The sequence below is a fragment of the Dryobates pubescens genome, chromosome 20 (assembly GCF_014839835.1).
Source record: "Dryobates pubescens isolate bDryPub1 chromosome 20, bDryPub1.pri, whole genome shotgun sequence".
NCBI classification, from domain to species: domain Eukaryota; kingdom Metazoa; phylum Chordata; class Aves; order Piciformes; family Picidae; genus Dryobates; species Dryobates pubescens.
In genome coordinates this window covers 20,908,073-20,927,572 of record NC_071631.1, presented here as the reverse complement: position 1 = coordinate 20,927,572, position 19,500 = coordinate 20,908,073, and the positions used below count along the sequence as shown (strand labels likewise).

Genomic DNA, 19,500 nt, shown 5'->3' with positions numbered 1-19,500 from the left:
GGGGGCGATGATTGACAGCCACCTAAACATGAGCCAGCAGTGTGCCCAGGGGGCCAAGAGGGCCAATGGCATCCTGGCCTGTATTAGGAATAGTGTGGCCAGCAGGAGCAGGGAGGTCATTGTGCCCCTGTACTCTGCATTGGTTAGGCCACACCTTGAGTCCTGTGTCCAGTTCTGGGCCCCTCAGTTTAGGAAGGACATTGAGACACTTGAAGGTGTCCAGAGAAGGGCAACAAGGCTGGGGAGAGGCCTTGAGCACAGCCCTGTGAGGAGAGGCTGAGGGAGCTGGGATTGTTTAGCCTGGAGAAGAGAAGGATCAGGGGTGACCTCATTGCCCTCTACAACTCCCTGAAAGGTGGTTGTAGACAGGAGGGGGTTGGTCTCTTCTCTCAGGCAACCAGCACCAGAACAAGGGGACACAGTCTCAAGCTGTGCCAGGGGAAGTTTAGGCTGGAGGTGAGGAGAAAGTTCTTCACTGAGCGAGTCGTTCGTCATTGGGATGTGCTGCCCAGGGAGGTGGTGGAGTCCCCATCCCTGGAGGTATTCAAGGGGAGATTGGATGTGGCACTTGGTGCCATGGGCTAGTTGTGGGGTCTGTTGGGACAGGTTGGACTTGATGATCCTTGGGGTCTCTTCCAACCTTGGTTATACTGTGAGACTGTGATACTGTTGGGTAACACGTTTAAAACTCGCTCTTGGTGGTGTGTGTGTGCTGCTTTTAGAGCAGAGGGAAGCTCCTCTACCCCTTCCCAAAGCAGTGAAACAAAAACATTCCACACAGGATTGGAAAGGGTTAGAAATGGAAGTGGAAATACTGTCCACAAATAGTTACACAAATACAAAATATCCAAACTCATATTCAGCCTGGGCCCAGTTCTCTCCAGTCTGGGCTTTACCAAACCTCACTAGGCCAACAGCTTCCAAAAGCCTCGCCCCCAGGCAGGCCAAAGCCAAGCCTCAATGCCCCCCTTGCCCCCATACCTGCCTTCTCCTCCATGCCTAGGCCCAAATTGCACAGAAGAAATCAGTTTTGCCAAGGCTACAAACCTCCCCCACAAGGGAGGAGGTCCTGCAGGGAGCAGAGCGAGTGAGAAAAGGCAAGAAACTGACTATGCAGCCAATTTATATAGGGAAGGAAGATGCAGGCTGAAAGGAATGAAATAACACAAATTACACCCTTCTGGTGTCCACCTCCCTGGACTATTCAGTTCTTGGAGGACTTCCCAATGGTTCTTAAGACATCCAGACTCAAACCTACAACTGTGTGTAACTCTGATTTGGTCACAGGTCTCACAAGGCTCTGCTTGCTGCTTGTGAGAGGCTGGAGGGCAGGGTAGCAATTTAAAGGCTTCTATGTTGTCAGAGAGTTTGAATGCAGGTGACAAAGACAGCAACAGTACAGGCTGGGGTATGGGCTGCCCAGGGAGGTGGTGGAGTCCCCACCCCTGGAGGTGTTTAGAAAAGGCTTGGATGTGGCACTTGGAGCCATGGTTTAGTGGTCAGGAGGTGTTAGGTATTAGGTGATAGGTTGGACTTGATGGTCTCTGAGGTCTTTTCCAACCTGGTTGATTCTACGATTCCCTGTGTTCTTTGTCATGATCTGCACAACAGAAAATATATTGCTCAGCTATTAGAACAATAGTCACCATGAATCTCTTGCAGGTAAATTTGCCTTTCTGCATGGAAAAACTGCACTTGCACAGCATCACACAAACTGCATTTACCCCCAGTGGCCAGAAGCCAGAGATGGTATCCCATTGTTAAAACCAGTTTAAGGAAACCAGTAGATCTCCCCAGTACAGAAAAGCCTTTAAATGAGGTGGTTTTTTCTCTCTTACTGTTCTTTCTCAGGAAATGCAATGCTTGATAACTTTGTTTTAAAAGCAAGAGCTGTGTGCATTGCATTGTGCTGTGCATGCCGAGAGTAAGCTGCAACTCAGAGCAGTACCTGGGGTGGCCAAGAAAGCCAATGGCATCCTGGCTTCTGTTAGAGACACAGTGGGCAGCAGGGAGAGGAGGTGATCATCCCCCTGTGCTCAGCACTGAGGAGGCCACACCTCAAGTGTTGTGTTCAGTTCTGAGCCCCACACTACAAGAAGGACATTGAGGGGCTGAAGAGCGTCCAGAGAAGGGCAATGAGGCTGGTGGAAGGGCCTGGAGCAGCTGGGCTAGAGGAGGGGCTGAGGGAGCTGGGGGTGTTCAGGCTGGAGAAGAAGAGGCTGAGGGAGACCTCATCGCTCTCTGCAACTCCCTAAAGTGAAGTTGGAGTGAGGAGGAGGCAGCCTCTGCTCCTTGGTGGCAAGCAACAGGACCAGAGGAAATGGTTCCAAGCTGCACCAGGGGAGGTTCAGGCTGGATCTCAGGAAATATTTCTGCACTGGAAGGATTCTCAAAGATTGGAATGGTCTGCCCAGAGCAGTGCTGGAGTCACCATCCATGGGGCTGTGGATCTGGTGCTTGGGGACATGGTTTAGTGCTGACCCTCCAGCGCTGGCTTGAGGGTTGGACTGGATGGGTATTGAGGTCTCTTCCAACTAGATAGATTGTGTGATTCTGTGAACAATGTGTTAGGTGAGTGCCAGATAAGTGTGCAGATTTCTTCCTAAAAAGTGCAGGTATGAGCTGCTTTGCTTAACTGGATGTTCCCAAGTGTAACTATTGTTTTATTTGTTGCTTCAATAGAAGGTCTCACATAAAAGCAATCTAGTAAAATCTGTCAGTTCAGGATGATTTTTTTCTTGCTAGCCCAAATCTTCATCAGCAAAACTTCAGCATTCAAAGCTCAACTAAGAAACCTCTCAGAACCTTCTGTCTGGTGGCAAACATCCCAAATTGAAATGAAATTGGCCACCAGCACACACATTTACTATTAGCAAGGAACTAACAAGTTACCTCAGGACTGAGGTACAATATCCATCCAGTCTCATCATTTGGTCTTTTGGAGTAAATGTTGTAGTAGACACTGTCCTTGATCAGAACTGCTGTGGCACGCAGGATAAAAGATGCAAACAAATTCATATGGATGTAGTTTCTTGTGCAGTGGAGTTTTCTGTGAGAGAGAAAATGAAGAGTGAATCCTGTGGAATGCTGACAGTCCAAAGAAATGAAAGGAAATACTCTTTGTGGTCATATTCAATGGGATCCTGGGGTGCATTCAGAGGAGTGTGGCCAGCAGATCCAGGGAGGTTCTCCTCCCCCTCCACTCTGCCCTGGTGAGGCCCCACCTGGAATATTGCATCCAGTGCTGGGCTCCCCAGTTCAAGAGGGACAGGGAAAGAGTCAATGGGAGGGCTCCAAGGATGCTGAAGGGACTGCAGCACTGCCTGGTGAGGTGAGACTGAGAGCCCTGGGGCTGTTCAGTCTGGAGAGAAGAAGTCTGAGAGGGGATCTGATCAATGTCTATTGATATCTGAGGGCTGGGGGTCAGGAAGGGACAGCCTCTGCTCACTTGTGCCTTGGGATAGGACAAAGGGCAATGGATAGAAACTACAGCACAGGAGGCAGTACCTGTGGAGTAAGAATTTCTTTACTGTAAGGATCACAGAGCCCTGGAGCAGGCTGCCCAGAGAGGTTGTGGAGTCTCCTTCTCTGGAGGCTTTCCAGCCCTGCCTGGATGTGTTCCTGTGTGACCTGTGCTAGATTCTGTGGTCCTGCTCTGGCAGGGGATTGCACTTGAAGATCTCCAGAGGTCCCTTCCAACCCCTAACATCCTTTGATCCTCTGATCCTGTCATCAATGTGTTTTGAACAGGAATTGCCTTTATAATGCTTGTTAGGAAACTACAAGTTACGTAGGTTGGAAGCTGACCAATGCAGTGGATTACAGGAAACAAGCAATGTGCACACAGCACTTTTGAAACACACCTGAATTTGTACTAACCTGAGTGAAGAAAGTATAAAAAGAGCTAACACAAGTGAGATGAGAGAAAAATAATATCCTATAGTGTACAACAACTGCAATGTGGTCAGTAATTTATGGTCTTCTTCCTAGGAACAAAAAAAGAAGAAGAAAAAGGAGTTATACACACAGGCAGGTGGGAAGGGCAAAAACAAAGCTCAGATACTTCTGAGGCCAACTTCTTTGTGCTGCAGGGCAGCCAGGGGAGGTTTGTGATGCCTGCTCCCTGCATTCCCTCACAAAATCACTGCACACCATGGACATTTGCAGACAGCCTCAGCTGCTTTTTAACTTTGAAGGCTCTGACAGTCTCATTTCCATCTTGCTCCTGCACAGACACCATTTACAGCTAATCATTGCAATGCTTATATGCACCTCATAGATCCTGGTGGCTTGTACTCTACTTGTACACACAAGTGCAATTACTCTGTGTGTGTCCTGGGGACACAGTTACAGATCAGTTGTGTCTGAACAGTTTTGAGAGTCAGCTCTGCCTGGAGGCATTGAAATAGACTGAATTCTGCCATGAGTTCAAGGGGGGAAAAATCAAATTTATTAAGTTAGAGCTGTCTAGAATGTCTCTGAGTGATGAAGAAGACCTTAGAGGAGGAAGGGAGGCACTCACACTTTCTTTCCACTTTGCCTCATTTCTCCTTGACAAGTTATTCTCCACTAAGCTGCTTGTGTCCATGCCTCATCCCTTCATGCTGTTTTTCTATCTCAGGAAAGGCTTCTCTCTAGAGGGGATACCAGGATATGTGATTTTCATAATCCATCTTGGAACCTGTGCTGTTTTCTTTGCAAATTATCTTACTGCTCAGTGCCAAGGGCGGTGCAGAGGGACCTCGACCGACTGGACAGATGGGCAGAGTCTAATGGCATGGCATTTAACAAGTCCAAGTGCCAGGGGCTGCACTTTGGCCACGGCAACCCCATGCAGAGCTACAGGCTGGGATTGGAGTGGCTGAGAGCTGCCAAACAGAGAGGGACCTTGGGGTGCTGATTGACACCTGCCTAAACATGAGCCAGCAGTGTGCCCAGGTGGCCAAGAGGGCCAATGGCATCCTGGCCTGTATTAGGAATAGTGTGGCCAGCAGGAGCAGGGAGGTCATTGTGCCCCTGTACTCTGCATTGGTTAGGCCACACCTTGAGTCCTGTGTCCAGTTCTGGGCCCCTCAGTTTAAGAAGGACATTGAGACACTTGAGCATGTCCAGAGAAGGGCAACAAGGCTGGGGAGAGGCCTTGAGCACAGCCCTGTGAGGAGAGGCTGAGGGAGCTGGGGTTGCTTAGCCTGGAGAAGAGGAGGCTCAGGGGAGACCTCATTGCCCTCTACAACTACCTGAAAGGTAGTTGTAGACAGGAGGGGGTTGGTCTCTTCTCCCAGGCAACCAGCACCAGAACAAGAGGACACAGTCTCAAGCTGTGCCAGGGGAGGTTTAGACTCGAGGTGAGGAGAAAGTTCTTCACTGAGCGAGTCGTTCGTCACTGGGATGTGCTGCCCAGGGAGGTGGTGGAGTCCCCATCCCTGGAGGTGTTCAAAGGGAGATTGGATGTGGCACTTGGTGCCATGGTCTAGTCATGAGGTCTGTGGAGACAGGCTGGACTCGATGATCCTTGGGGTCTCTTCCAACCTTGGTTATACTGTGAGGCTGTGATACTGTGAAGGACTTTAGCACTGCCTTCCTGCCAGTAGTTGCCAATAATCAATGCGTGCTAATGAATCAGGATAGCAGGGGTTAGCCATGTCTGCTGTTAAAAACTCTCTTGGAGAGGGTGAAAGTGACCAGAGAGAGTAGTGTGGGTGCAGGACATTACCACAGCACATCCCTTACTCATTGCTCCATGGAATTATTCACACACACATGAACCTAATAAAAAGCCTCAGTTTTCATCCTGGCTGTGCCAATTTTGCACTACCAAAGCAAATGTAATCAAGCTGATTCCTCTGATGTGTGTAGATACCAGTCCTGGATGATTTCTAACATCTTGGGGCTTTCCACTAACCGACCAACAGGTACAAAGCCACATTCAGTGTTGGTAGGAGAGCTGCTTAGAGCTTTGTTGAGAGCTCCTTTGCTGTCACACAAGATGAATTAATGGATCTCCCACCCACAAGCCTGCAATTCAGAATGGTCAAGAAACCCTGGAAAACTTTCAGTCCTTCATGAATATTTATCACACACATAAATAAACTAAGTTTGGAAGTTCATGTACTCACCATCTACAGAGTGTAGTAAGAATATAGTAGCACATGGGGATCCTAAGCTAATGCTGTGTGATAAAGTAATCAATGATTTTACTCAATAAAGTGATAAACAGTGACAGAATTCACTCAAAAGCACTAAAAAGCACAACATAACCAGCAGGGAGACATCTGATTTTGACATCAGCTAAGCTGATGATGATCAACTCCGTGGCCAAAGCACTTACAAGAAGCTGAAAGCAAACAAGCTGCAGACTTTGATGTTATCTGAAACTCTGCTGCATTCCTTTCAGCTCATTGCTCAGCTGTGCAAGTGGCCAGCAGGATTGGGTCCCTGATCCACTGCCTGAGCTGTCCTTTGCCTTAAGCCTGCTCGGGTGGTAGAAGTGAGCTGCCTGCACACTGCCTTCTCACAGAGAACAGGAGCCAGGCTTCTTTGCAGGTGTCGTTCCCAGCCTCAAAAACCAGAGGTGGTAAGTCATTGTTTTCATTGTATCTTCAGTACAAAGAGCTGAGCTCTGTCTAAGTGAGAGTTTGCTCTTTGTTCAGCCAAGGAGAGCCTTTCACCCTGCTGACAAAGCCCAGCCCCTCGGGCTGCATGCAGTATCTGGGAGGGGTGGTGTTTGCTCCATGATGAATCCACCACACTGCAACCAGATCTGTTTGAAAGGAGGAGTCAACAGCTCATTCACTGCCTGAAGGCTCAGGGAGTGCCATGGAATGAATGTGTCCTTGGAGGACTACAACAGTTTGGGGCAGATCATAGAATCATAGAATGGCTTAGGTTGGAAGGGACCTCCAAAGGTCATCCAGTCCAACCCCCTTTGCACTCAGCAGGGACATCCCCAACTAGATCAGGCTGCCCAGCACTCTGCCCAGCCTCACTTTGAATGTCTCCAAAGATGGGGCCTCAGCTACCTCCCAGGGCAACCTGTCCCAGTGTTCCAGCATTCCAGCAGCCTCCTAGTAAAGAACTTGTTCCAAATATCCAATCTAGATCTGCTCTTCTCTAGTTTGAAGCCATAGCCCCTGGTCCCATCACTGCAGGCCTTTGCAAACAGTCTCTCTCCAGCCTTCCTGTAGCTCCCTTCAGGTACTGGAAGGCCTCTATTAGGTCTCCTCCAGGCTGAACACCCCCAGCTCCCTCAGCCTGTCGTTGTAGCAGAGCTGCTCCAGCCCCCTGATCATTTTCATGGCCCTTCTCTGGACCCTCTCCATCAGGTCCATGTCCTTCTATTCTATTCTATTCTATTCTATTCTATTCTATTCTATTCTATTCTATTCTATTCTATTCTATTCTATTCTATTCTATTCTATTCTATTCTATTCTATTCTATTCTATTCTTCCTATATTGAGGACTCCAGCCCTGGATGCAGCCCTCCAGATGAAGAGATGCTTTGACTTTGAATCCTTTGCTTGTCATTTTCCAGTCTTTTAAAATGTATGTCAGGAGAAATGCAGCACATGTGAGCACTGGCCTCTGAGCAGCAAATCATCTGTGGCATCTAAAGCAAGAATCCCCCCTCCTTAATCTTCCCTCCTCCACTTCTAAATAAAACCACAGTTTTCCATTTGGTAACTGAAATGAGATCTGAGCATCTTTTGCAGGTATTCAGTGCCAGTGCTTTGCCAGTTCCTCAAGAAGGGATCAAGAAGATTAAAGCACTAAGCCCCCATAAACAACATGCTTACATTTTTTTGGAAATGATTTTTCTCAGAACATTCTGAACTGTCTCTCCAAATGTCTGTGGAGTTCTCCTTGGTTTGCCAAGTCCCCCCATCCAAGCAGACTCTGTATACATTTCCTGCACTTCCTGAAAGTAAACAGAGTGCTTCAGACTCAAAGGTCAAAATAAAGATTTCATTTTTCATATACATTTCCAAGTTTTCTCCCTTATACCACAGCAATAGCCACACACTCCCCCACCCCCACCCCATTCAAAACATGAATAAAAGGTAGGGTTTTAGGTCTTTATCGATGTATTATTCATGTTTACATGGAACAAAGCAGCCATGTAAGCCAGCAGAAATAAAGAGGTACCTGGCATTCCAACTAGAACTGGGTAGCAAAGCTGGAAGTGGGTAGATTCAGATTGGACTAACGTGGTACATAGTAGAATCAAGCAGGATATTGGCATGCTGGGCAGACAGGACTTTCAGTCAGCCCTAGAGGGACTTGGACACACACATTGAAGAGGGCAGCCTGGGGCAGAGGGTGGAAAGCCCAGCACTGCTGCTTGGCATCTGAAAAAGGGCCATAAGGATGAGCAGAGGGCTGGAGCTGCTCTGCTCTGAGGACAGACTGAGGGAGTTGTGGTTGTTCAGTTTGGAGAGGAGAAGGCTCCAAGGAGACCTTCTTGTGGCCTTCCAGGATCTGGAGGAAGCTACAAAAAAGCTGGGGAGGGATTTCTAAGGGTGTCAGGCACTGATAGGACTGGGGGGGATGGAGCAAAACTAGAAGTGGGGAGATTCAGATTGGATGTTGGGAAGAAGTTGTTCCCCATGAGGGTGGTGAGAGCCTGGCACAGGCTGCCCAGGGAGGTGGTGGAAGCCTCCTGCCTGGAGGTTTTTGCAGCCAGGCTGGATGTGGCTGTGAGCAACCTGCTGCAGTGTGAGGTGTCCCTGCCCATGGCAGAGGGGTTGGAACTGGCTGAGCCTTGAGGTCTGTTCCAACCCTGCCAATTCTATGATTCTATGATTTACAAAGAAATACATAATTACTGCATCTGAAAGCAAAGCCTCCAGCTCACTTCATTCCTTTTTCCTCATTGCCCTGCTGAGCTCCCTTCAGCATGGGTAGCACACTGCCCAGGCTGTGCAGCCAAACCTGCAGGAGGAGTGTGTTTGGATTAGGAAACCATCTTTGAAACATCTGTGCCTGATGTTCTATTTACATTTTTGGGGGCCTGATCAGCAGAGTGTGTGAACTAGTGAAGCTTTCTTGGCTTTCACTGCATTGTCCTAGTTTACACTCATCAGAAGAGTGGGATGGGGACCCTGGCTCGTGTGTGTTTGTTTGATGTCATTCTCAGCAGCTGCCTTCTATTTATTTCTAATCAGAGCTGAGCCTTTTAATTACTTTTCTTTTTAATTGGAAAGTGTTTAAGGCTTACAGCAACAACCTTATTTCACTCAGGGTAACTGCAACTGAGACAACTGCTTTGGGTTCACAATTCACCATGGTGGAGCAGAAGATTAGACAGTGTAAAAAATCTGAAGGCATCTATGGAATGTGATTAAAACTCTTATGTCTAGACTACAGTAATTTTCCAGTACTTAGGCTGGACAGTTATGACAGTGCACAATAACTTCATCTTAAGCTATCAATCATTTCTGGCCCAGGTCCATCAGAAAGGGCAATTAGACACTGGAATGGACTGCCCAGGGAGGTGGTGGAGTCACCATCCCTGGAGGTGTTTAAGGGAAGATTGGATGTGGCACTGAGTGACATGGTCTGGCTGGTGTGGTGGTGTTAGGTCATAGGCTGGACTTGATGATATCAGAGGTCTACTCCAGCCTCAATAGTTCTGTGATTTTGTGTGATTCTGTACGGTCCAGAACAGACACAGCTATGCCTTGGCAAAGGCACCAGCAATGGGAATGGGGACCACAAGCAACCCTAACCTGTGCTGCAGAATCTCTCAGACAAACAGACAAAGATTCACACAGTGGTGCAATGTCTTACATGGCACAGAGGGAAGGAAGCTGCTTTTGTGTTTGCTATGAAGCACTGCATTTGTTCCGAATGGCTGGCAGGAGAACCAGTTTGGGAGACTAGATAGAAGCTGTGTCTCCTTATATTTAACAACACAATAAAGGACCTTACAGAACAAGTCTGGAGAAAGGTAGGATAAGCAGCTCATCGTAGCCTCCCAGGACTCAGGCACAACTGATCCTTCCAAGTGCTACTACAAATGCAGCAGAGCCAGCCACGAGCAGCTAAGAAAGGTTGTGTAGCATGACTCTGAGATGCAAGGCTGTGGTGGAAGTGTTGTCCTTTCATTTCTTCAGAAGAAAGAGAATGTTGTTTGCTTTTAGATAGATGTTGCTCTTTTTTCCTTCCTGAAAACCTCCCTGCCCCATTCCCTCCAGGAAAAGGCTGATTGGAAATCTCAGTATGTCCTCTGGGGAAGATGACTGCTTAAACTCCTACAAGAAAGCTGGGGAGGGACTTTTGAGGGTGGTGAGACACTGGAGCAGGTTGCCCAGGGAGGTGGTGGAAGCCTCATCCCTGAAGGCTTTTGCAGCCAGGCTGGATGTGGCTGTGAGCAACCTGCTGTAGTGTGAGGTGTCCCTGGCCATGGCAGAGGGGGTTTGGAACTTGATGATCCTTGAGGTCCCTTCCAACCCAAAGAATTCTATGGTTCTATGATTCTTTGTTTGGTTATTCCATTTTTCTGGGAGAAGGTTTCATGTCTGGGGTCACTGGAGACCCCAAAGCTTGAAGCTCAGAAGCTGAACCCCAAATCTGTTACTGCCAATAAAGGCCCAGCAGTATGGTTACATGATCTGGAAGTGCTGCTTTGTAGCAGACAAGACAGAGCTGCAACAAGCACAAGCGTAGAAAAAGAGTAAGTAATTAAAACCCAACAATTTCATGACCCCAATTCAGAGCAGAGGTGAAAAGAGGGGAGACAAGAAAGCCCTCAGACCCATCAGAGCACAGGGGGATCAGGCAGAGCAGCACCCTCTCTCCTTCAGCTGGGTGCCCAGCCTGCACTCGAGGAGGAGTTCACACTTTACCGTTTTCCAGCCAGGGCAGATAGGAAGGACAAGGAACAGAGACATTTCCTGGGCGTGAGTAAGGCCAGCAAACAAACTGGTCGAATGTCCCATTGCAATGGATTCCTGAGGAGGGAAGCAAGTACAAGTTTTGCATTGTTCAATGGACAAGCATGGAAACCATTGTTCCAGGTAGCCTGCAAGCTGCTGCACAGTAGTTCTGAGATGCAGCAGAGAATTTCTGTGCCTTCCCTGTGCAGTGCTCAGGGCAGAAGTGGCTGTTCCCTTTCCTCCCTGGATCTACACAGGAGCAGCAAGCTGGACGTGGTTTGTTACAGGATGGCAGGATCAGAGGATGTCAGGGGTTGGAAGGGACCCAAAGAGATCATGCCAGAGCAGGACCATACAATTTAGCTCAGGTCACAGAGGAACACATCCAGACAGGGTTGGAAAGTCTCCAGAGAGGGAGACTCCACAACCTCTCTGGGCAGCCTGCTCCAGGGCTCTGTCACCCTTACAATAAAGAAGTTCCCCCTTGTGTTGAGGTGGAACCTCCTGTGCTGCAGCTTTTGCTCCTTGTGCTATCACAGCCATTGCTCCTTGTGCTATCACAGGCAGCAAGTGAGCAGAGCCTGGCCCCTCCCTGCTGACCCCCAGCCCTCAGATATTTATAAACATTTATTAAATCCCCTCTAAGTCTCCTCTTTTCCAGACTAAACAGCCCCAGGGCTCTCAGCCTCTCCTCACCAGGCAGTGCTCCAGTCCCCTAATCATCCTCACAGCCCTCCACTGGACCCTCTCCAGCAGATCCCTGTCCCTCTTAAATTGGGAAGCCCAAAAATGAACACAGTACTCAAGATGAGGTCTCACCAGGGCAGAGTAGAGGAGGAGAACCTCCCTGGATCTGCTGGACACACTCTTAATGTCCCCCAGGACCCCATTGGCCTTCTTGGCCACCAGGGCACATTGCTGTCCCATGCACAACTTCTTGTCCCCAGCACTCCCAGGTCCTCCCCAGGGCTGCTGTCCAGCAGATCACCTCCCAGCCTCTACTGCTGCAGTTTATTCTTCCTTCCCAGGTGCAGGACTCTGCACTTGTCCTTGTTGAACCTCATGAGGTTCCTCTGTGCCCAGCTCTCAGTCTGCCCAAGTCTTGCTGGACGGCCTCACAGCTTTCAGGAGTCTCAGCCAAGCCTCCCAGTTTGGCATCATCAGCAAACTTGCTGGGCTGACTCTGTCTGTCTGTTCCCTCACCAGTGTCATTGATGAAGATGATGAACAGCACTGGACCCAGCACTGATCCCTGGGGGAGTCCACTGGTTACAGCTCTCCAGCTGGACCTGGCACCTGGACCTCTATGAACTCTATCTTGTAACCAGTTCCTAATCTACCTCACTGTCTGCTCTTCCAGCAGTTATGAGAGAAGGACACTGGTCAAAAGAATCTTGAGGCCTCTTCTCTCAGTGTAACAGGTTCCAGCCATGCTCTCCCTCAGGGTGTGTGGTACATGGTGCAAACCTTGTGCTGGGGAATGGAGGCTATTCCACTTTTCATGACCCCTGTGACACCAGTTCCCAGCTCAAACAACTGTCAGCTTCGCAGATAGTGACCCCCTTTAGTCTCTGGGCTAGGGAGGTGGTAGTATCTCAAACTACCTCAGGTCTGAGCTTCAGGGATTCCATGTCACCTACAGGACTTAAGGCTCTAACAGAGTATTCAACAGTGAGGAACTGAAATGGGGCAAACAGGTTTCAGTAACAGAAAATGAAATGCATGAATGGCTACATCAGCCTTTTGGTTAGCTTCTGTCTTTCTGCTAGGACAAGCTAAAGCTGTCCTCTGCCTGTGATAATGGCTTTGCCCATCCAAGTCCAGAAGAAAATACCCTGCTTGGTTTGCAGTACTTTGAGAAACTTGTGTGAAGAATAACACAGAGGAAGAGAGGAGAAGCTCAGAGAGGAGAAGGGAAGGGAAGGGAAGGGGGTAGGGGAAAGGGAATGGGTAGGGTAAGGGATGGGGGAAAGGAAGGGGAGAGACAGGAAGGGAGAGAGGGAAGGGGAGAAGGGAAGGGAGAGAGGAGGGAAGGGAAGGGAAGGGAAGGGAAGGGAAGGGAAGGGAAGGGAAGGGAAGGGAAGGGAAGGGAAGGGAAGGGAAGGGAAGGGAAGGGAAGGGAAGGGAAGGGAAGGGAAGGGAAGGGAAGGGAAGGGAAGGGAAGGGAAGGGAAGGGAAGGGAAGGGAAGGGAAGGGAAGGGAAGGGAAGGGAAGGGAAGGGAAGGGAAGGGAAGGGAAGGGAAGGGAAGGGAAGGGAAGGGAAGGGAAGGGGACACTTCCAAAATGTCAAAGGATGCCAATCAGCTGAAATCCTGAAGTGACACCATACTTTTCTTGGTCCTTGAGTTCTGCTGCTAGCATCACACACTTAGGGATTATCAGACCTCGTAGGAGATGGATTTTATTGGAGGTAAGAATGGCTCAGCTTTGTTGTCATCCTGTCCATACATGCTGTTCTGATGACCCCTCTGTCACAAATCCACTTTGCTTCTTGAGGAAGTGTGCTGAATGTTTCTCCTGTATCTTCATTTGCACTTTCCTGACTTCTCATTGTTCACTTTGGAAACTTTGAAGATTTACACAAGGTAGAAGGCAAATTTGCAGTTAGATTGTTGACTTCTAGTAGCACACATCCTTTCCTCATCACATAGCTATCTGGTGTGATGATGTAGACAAAGAAGAATTAGGTAAGTGAATGTTTCAGCTGAGTGACACCCTGACCCCTTCTGCACCTCCTCTTGCTACAGTGACTGCCCTGCACCCAACCCCCTGCATGGGAACCACAACAGTTACCTGCTTGCTTCCAGGGGAACAAATCTAAACCCTAGAATACTCAGGACATTATTCACATAATCTCTATTACCCACTTGTAAGTTGGTGGAACCTCCATGTCTTCAGAGAGTGGAAAGCACGAGCTCCACACCCTGGATTATTTCTGTTTTCATCTGCTGCCTGCCCATAACAGATGCATAAACATCACAGAGATTGGGACTGGGATTCCTCTTTTCCCCTGGCTGTCACTGATGGATTGACTTTGTCATTTTTCTCCTCCAGTTCAGGGGCTATTGGGAGACAAATGAAGGCACAAACCCCACTGCTGTATAGCAAGGAGATTCCAGACATGCAGAGAGCAGAGAAGCCCCAGAAGTCCTCCCAGAAGTCCTTTATTGCTGCCCTGTAGAGTCCCCAGCATTACAGGGTCTCTGAGTCCCACTTGCAGAAGTAGTCCTGGAAGCCCTTAACAGATGAAGCAGATAACAGAGTCCTGAACACATCCCTAGAAGCATCCCTACCCCAAAGCCCTTGCCAGAAGTAGCTAACAGAAGCACAAGTGTCTAGCAACCTAACCCCCCCCCCAAGCCATTCCTAATCTAAGTCCCTAACCCCAGTACCTATTGCTCAGAGTGGTTTTTCTATACTCTTTGTTATCAATTCCTTACCCAGCAAAACCCAACCACATCCATATGCTGAAATCTTTTCCCAATGAGAGGTGCCAGCATGTCAAGGAGGTGGCTTCTGCAGCATGTTCCACCCCAAGGGTGCCAAGGTGAGGCTGTTGTCCTTGGCACACCTGGAGAGTGATTGTTTTGCTCTAGGCAGCTAAAGAATTGGTCAGCTAAGGAGTCCTGCACTCTGCATGCAGCCAGCAGCTGCCCTCAGAGCAGTGGCTGCAACACAACTTGACAAGGCCAAGTGGGTCAACTTGAATGAGGGCTAACCCTATCTCTACCCAGAGTCATAGAGCAGCCCAGGTTGGAAGGGACCTCAACACATCATGTGGTTCAATCTTGTGTAGAAAAGGGAGCCTGGATCAAATTGTCCAGCACTCTGTCCAACTGCATCTTGAAAACCTCCAGGCCTGAGGATTCTGCCATGTCCCTGAGGTGGTTGTTGCAGTGAATGATTGTTATCCCTGTAAAGAAGGAGAAACTTCTCCCAGTGTACCTTGTACTTGTTGCCCCTTGGCCTCTCTGTGTGGCTCACCTCTGTAACTGCCTTTTTACTATGCTGAGTTCCCCCTGCACCTATTCTCCAGAGAGAAAAGAGCTAACTCCCTCAGCCTTTCTCACTGGGGAGGCTCTCCAGCCCTTTCATCATCTCCATCCTCCTCCTCTGGACCCTCTCCAGTCTGTCTGCATCTTTCTTGACCTGTGGGGCCCAGAACTGGACACAGAACACTGCATGCAGCCTTTCAAGCACTAAGTGGAATGGGGAGATCAGTTCTCTAGTGATCACAATCCTTCCCCATGAGGGTGGTGAGACACTGGAACAGGTTGCCCAGGGAGATGACTGAAGCCTCATCCCTGGAGGTTTTTAAGGCCAGACTGGATGAGGCTCTGAGGTGTCCCTGCCTGTGGTGGGGGGTTGGAACTGGATGATCCTTGAGGTCCCTTCCAACCCTGACAATTCTGTGGTTCTCTACCAGTAACGTCCCTGAGGATGTAACCCACAATCCAGTTTGCTTTTGCTGAGGCAGTGGTGCCCTGCTGGTGCATGTTCAGCTTGCTGTCCAGCAGGAGCCTCAGACAGCTTTCAGTGAGGCTATCTGCCAAGCACACAGATCCTAGCCCTATGTCTTTGTTAAACTTCCTACAGTCCCTGGTACTTCACTCTTGCAGCCTGCCCAGGTCTCACTCTAGATACCTCTGCCTCCTGATGTCTCCACCTCAACATCCAATTTGGGATTGTCAGCAAGTTTGGTGAGGCTGATTTCAATACCCTTGTGCTCAGATTATTTATGAAGATGCTGAAGAGCATGGGGCCCAGGATCCATCCTTGGCAGGATGCCAGCCTGAGTCAAAGCCATTTTTCAGTGTTGTTTGGCCGTGGGTGTTAGGCTGTTTGCTGCCCATCTCACAACCCTGCAGCCAGTTTGTACCTTGCTAGCTTGCCCAGGCAAAGGTTGTGGGAAGCAATGTCAAATGATGAAACCCAGGTAAACAACACAGACTGGTCTCTCCATGTCAACAGGAGAGGCCAGCTTGCTGTAGAGGATGATCAGGCTGGTCAGGTGGGATTTGGGGCTGGCAAACGTGTGCTGGCTCTTCCCAACTGCCTGCTTGATTTGGTTAGGAGGATTCTTTCCAGGGACTTTCCCAGGGACTGAAGTAAAACTAATGGGCCTGTAGCTTTCTGGCTCCTCTGTTATTAGTGACTAGTTTCCCCTCCCTGTTTACCAAAGAGCTGTGTCTGCCCTGTGCCTTCACTTACTTGTTGCTGCTCTTGACATCTGTGGATGGTTTCAGTTCTAGATGAGCCTTACCTCTTGACTGCATCTCTGCATGCCTTAGCTAAGCTTTGGTAGTCCTCAGTAGGTATTTGGTTGCCTCTGCATAGCTGGTATGGTGGAAAGCTCAGGAGGAATGAGTGGATATTTCCTGCCCTGTGTACACTGTGAAAGCTGAGCCAAGTTCTTAATGGTGATGGTGCTCAGAAGTGAGAATGGAGTCTTGCTTTGGCTCTCCAGCTGTCACAGCTTCACAGAGTAAGTAAGCTAAAGCAATTAGCTCATGCTGCTGCAGCTGCCAGGAGCTGCAGCTGCCTCTGGAGCAGATCTGTGATGAAGGCTGGAGAGCATGAGCATTCATTCCTTTAGCAGACTCCATGGCCAAGCAGGGCTGCTCATGATCAGCAACTCCTAATCCAGTTGACAGAAAGTCTGTAACTGAAGGTGATCACTAACCATAGGTTTATTACACATAGCTGTATCTTCCCTTTTGTTTTTCAAGGGCCTGTGGAAGTTAGATATTTCAATGGTTTGGGAAGTGCTTTAAACATAAAACATGACATAATTTAGTCTGGGGGGAGGGCTTGGGTTGCTGGTTTGTTTGGAGGGTTGGGTGGTTTGTGGGGTGGTTTGGGGTTTTTTTGGTTTGTTTGTGGGTTTTTGGTTATTGTTGGGTTGGGTTTGGGGTTTGGGTTTGGCTTTGGCTTTAGTTTTGGTTTGGTTTGTTGGTTGTTTCTTCCTCTTCTGCTTTACATTTCCAGAGCAGTGCTTTGGATTGATTTCCAAGTTCTAAATACCTTGATACCCAGCTTCTGCAGAGGGACCTGGACAGGCTGGACAGATGGGCAGAGGCCAAGGGCAGGAGATTGAACACATCCAAGTGCCAGGTTCTGCACATTGGCCACAGCAACCCCAGGCAGTGCTACAGGCTGGGGTCAGAGTGGCTGAGAGCAGCCAGGCAGAGAGGGACCTGGGGGTGCTGGTTGACAGTAGACTGAACACGAGCCTGCAGTGTGCCCAGGCAGCCAGGAGGGCCAATGGCATCCTGGCCTGCATCAGGAACAGTGTGGCCAGCAGGAGCAGGGAGGTCATTCTGCCCCTGTACACTGCACTGGTTAGGCCACACCTTGAGTCCTGTGTCCAGTTCTGGGCCCCTCAGTTTAGGAAGGAGGTTGACTTGCTGGAGCGTGTCCAGAGAAGGGCAACAAGGCTGGGGAGGGGTTTGGAGCACAGCCCTGTGAGGAGAGGCTGAGGGAGCTGGGGTTGCTTAGCCTGGAGAAGAGGAGACTCAGGGGTGACCTTATTGCTCTCTACAACTACCTGAAGGGAGGTTGTAGTGAGGCGGAGGTTGGTCTCTTCTCCCAGGCAGCCAGCACCAGAACAAGAGGACACAGTCTCAGGCTGCATCAGGGGAGGTTTAGGCTGGAGGTGAGGAGGAAGTTTTACACAGAGAGAGTGATTGCCCACTGGAATGGGCTGCCTGGGGAGGTGGTGGGGTCGCCGTCGCTGGGGGTGTTCAGGGCGAGGCTTGACAGGATGCTTGGTGCCATGGGTTAGTTGATTGGGTGGTGTTGGATGATAGGTTGGACATGATGATCTCGAAGGTCTCTTCCAACCTGGTCTATTCTATTCTATTCTATTCTATTCTAAATGCACATTGATCTTAATCACACCATGTGTTCTGGCTGACAAAGTTGCACACTACAATGTCATAAACTCAGTTTTCTGTCACTGGCAAGCCGAGTCAGAGCCCTCAGTATCATCCTGCAGTCTCTGTGTGCAATTGGAGTGGGGAAGTATCCACCAAGCAAGATGTATTACTTGAACACAGGAGTAGAAACCTGCCTGTAACCAGTGAGTACAAAACAGAGAGCACAATTTCACTCTGACACTTTCCTTGGTGAGTCAGTCACCTGTCTACCAGCTACTTCTTGAGCTTCTCCAATTGCTCAAACTAAGCCTGCTATCCTTTCCTGAAGAAAGACCTCTAGCTGAGCAGAATGTGTGCTATTAAGAGTATAAGATTATAAGCTCCCCTTTTGCCAAACAGAACTCAGAGATTGGAAGTGTGGACTCTGTTCCTCCTCCCACTTGCATAATACACTGTCCTGCTCTTCAGCCAAGAATCCCAAAGCTGGGGAGGCAGGAGAACAAGTAAGTATTGAGCCAATGGGCCATGAGGATGAGCAGAGGGCTGGAGCACCTCTCCTATGAGGACAGACTGAGAGAGTTGGGGTTGTGCAGTCTGGAGAAGAGAAGGCTCTGAGGAGACCTAATTGTGGCCTTCCAGTATCTGGAGGGGGCTCCAAGAAAGCTGGGGAGGGACTTTTGAGGGTGTCAGGGAGTGATAGAACTGAGGGGGATGGAGCAAAACTAGAAATGGGTAGACTGAGATTGGATGTTAAAAGAAGTTGTTCCCCATGAGGGTGGTGAGAGACTGGCACAGGTTGCCCAGGGAGGTGGTGGCAGCCTCCTGCCTGGAGGTGTTTGCAGCCAGCCTGGATGTGGCTGTGAGCAACTTGCTGCAGTGTGAGGTGTCCCTGCCCACGGCAAGGGGGTTGGAACTGGATGGTCCTTGAGGTCCCTTCCAACCCTGACAGCATCAGATGAGCATGGGACAACCTGGTGTCTGTGCCTTAGCTGGTTAAACTAATAACTACATCACAAATTGTATGAAGAGTCCTGTGAGAAGAAAGCATCTCCCCAGCTGCCTTGGCTGGGCAGAAACCAGGCTCTGTTCTTGCATCGTTGTCTTAGTTTGAAGAGTGTACAGAAATAATTTTGCTCCCAAAGGAAGTAAAGTGAAGAGGCTCTCATTGAACTGGATGGAAATACAGAAACTGTATTCCAAACTGGAGAGGCAAATACAGAACACCTCAATCCCTAACACTTAACACATGTACAGGATACATGACAAACCCCTGAGAACCTTCCCCCGACCCAACTAAACGACAAATCCCTGTGCTTAGTTTATCCCTACTCCCTTCCATTAGGCCTAAGCAGGCCAGGTTTGTGCAGGGAAAAATTAGTCAGGCCTGTGAAGGCTACAAGCAGACCTCCTTCCCCATGGTACCAGATAAGGACTCCCTCCAGAGAGTCAAAGGGAGGGAGGGAGGAAAGACACCGAGTTGGCCTTGTTGCCAGCTTACAAAGAGAAAGCAGAATTATGGCATTGAATAACAACATTACGATTTTCCAGCCCAGTCCATCTCTGGACTCTTCTGGAGTCCTCTCCTGGAGGACTCAAATCTGTGTTGTTTGGGTTTTTTTTTTCCTTAAGGCCTCAAACTGCCACAGTTGTGTGCTTTGAGTACTTGTCTGCCATGGCTCAGGTTCAGTAGAGAAGTGGGAGCCATCTTCTTTGCCCTGTGTGGTCTGTTCTCTGACTTCCTTCAGGC

The 19,500-nt window shown here is 49.2% G+C and overlaps 1 protein-coding gene across 1 annotated transcript in view; it reads right to left on the bottom strand.

Moving 5' to 3' along the window:
* Window positions 1–19,500, bottom strand: part of GLP2R (glucagon like peptide 2 receptor) — a 54,878-nt gene that overhangs the window by 21,182 nt on the left and 14,196 nt on the right. Inside the window, exons 3-6 of the mRNA XM_009908784.2 lie at window positions 10,846–10,950; window positions 7,795–7,916; window positions 3,880–3,986; window positions 2,893–3,049 (exon numbers count right to left, since the gene is read on the bottom strand). Coding sequence (XP_009907086.2) covers window positions 2,893–3,049; window positions 3,880–3,986; window positions 7,795–7,916; window positions 10,846–10,950 — 491 coding nt within the window. The remainder of the gene's footprint in view (window positions 1–2,892; window positions 3,050–3,879; window positions 3,987–7,794; window positions 7,917–10,845; window positions 10,951–19,500) is intronic.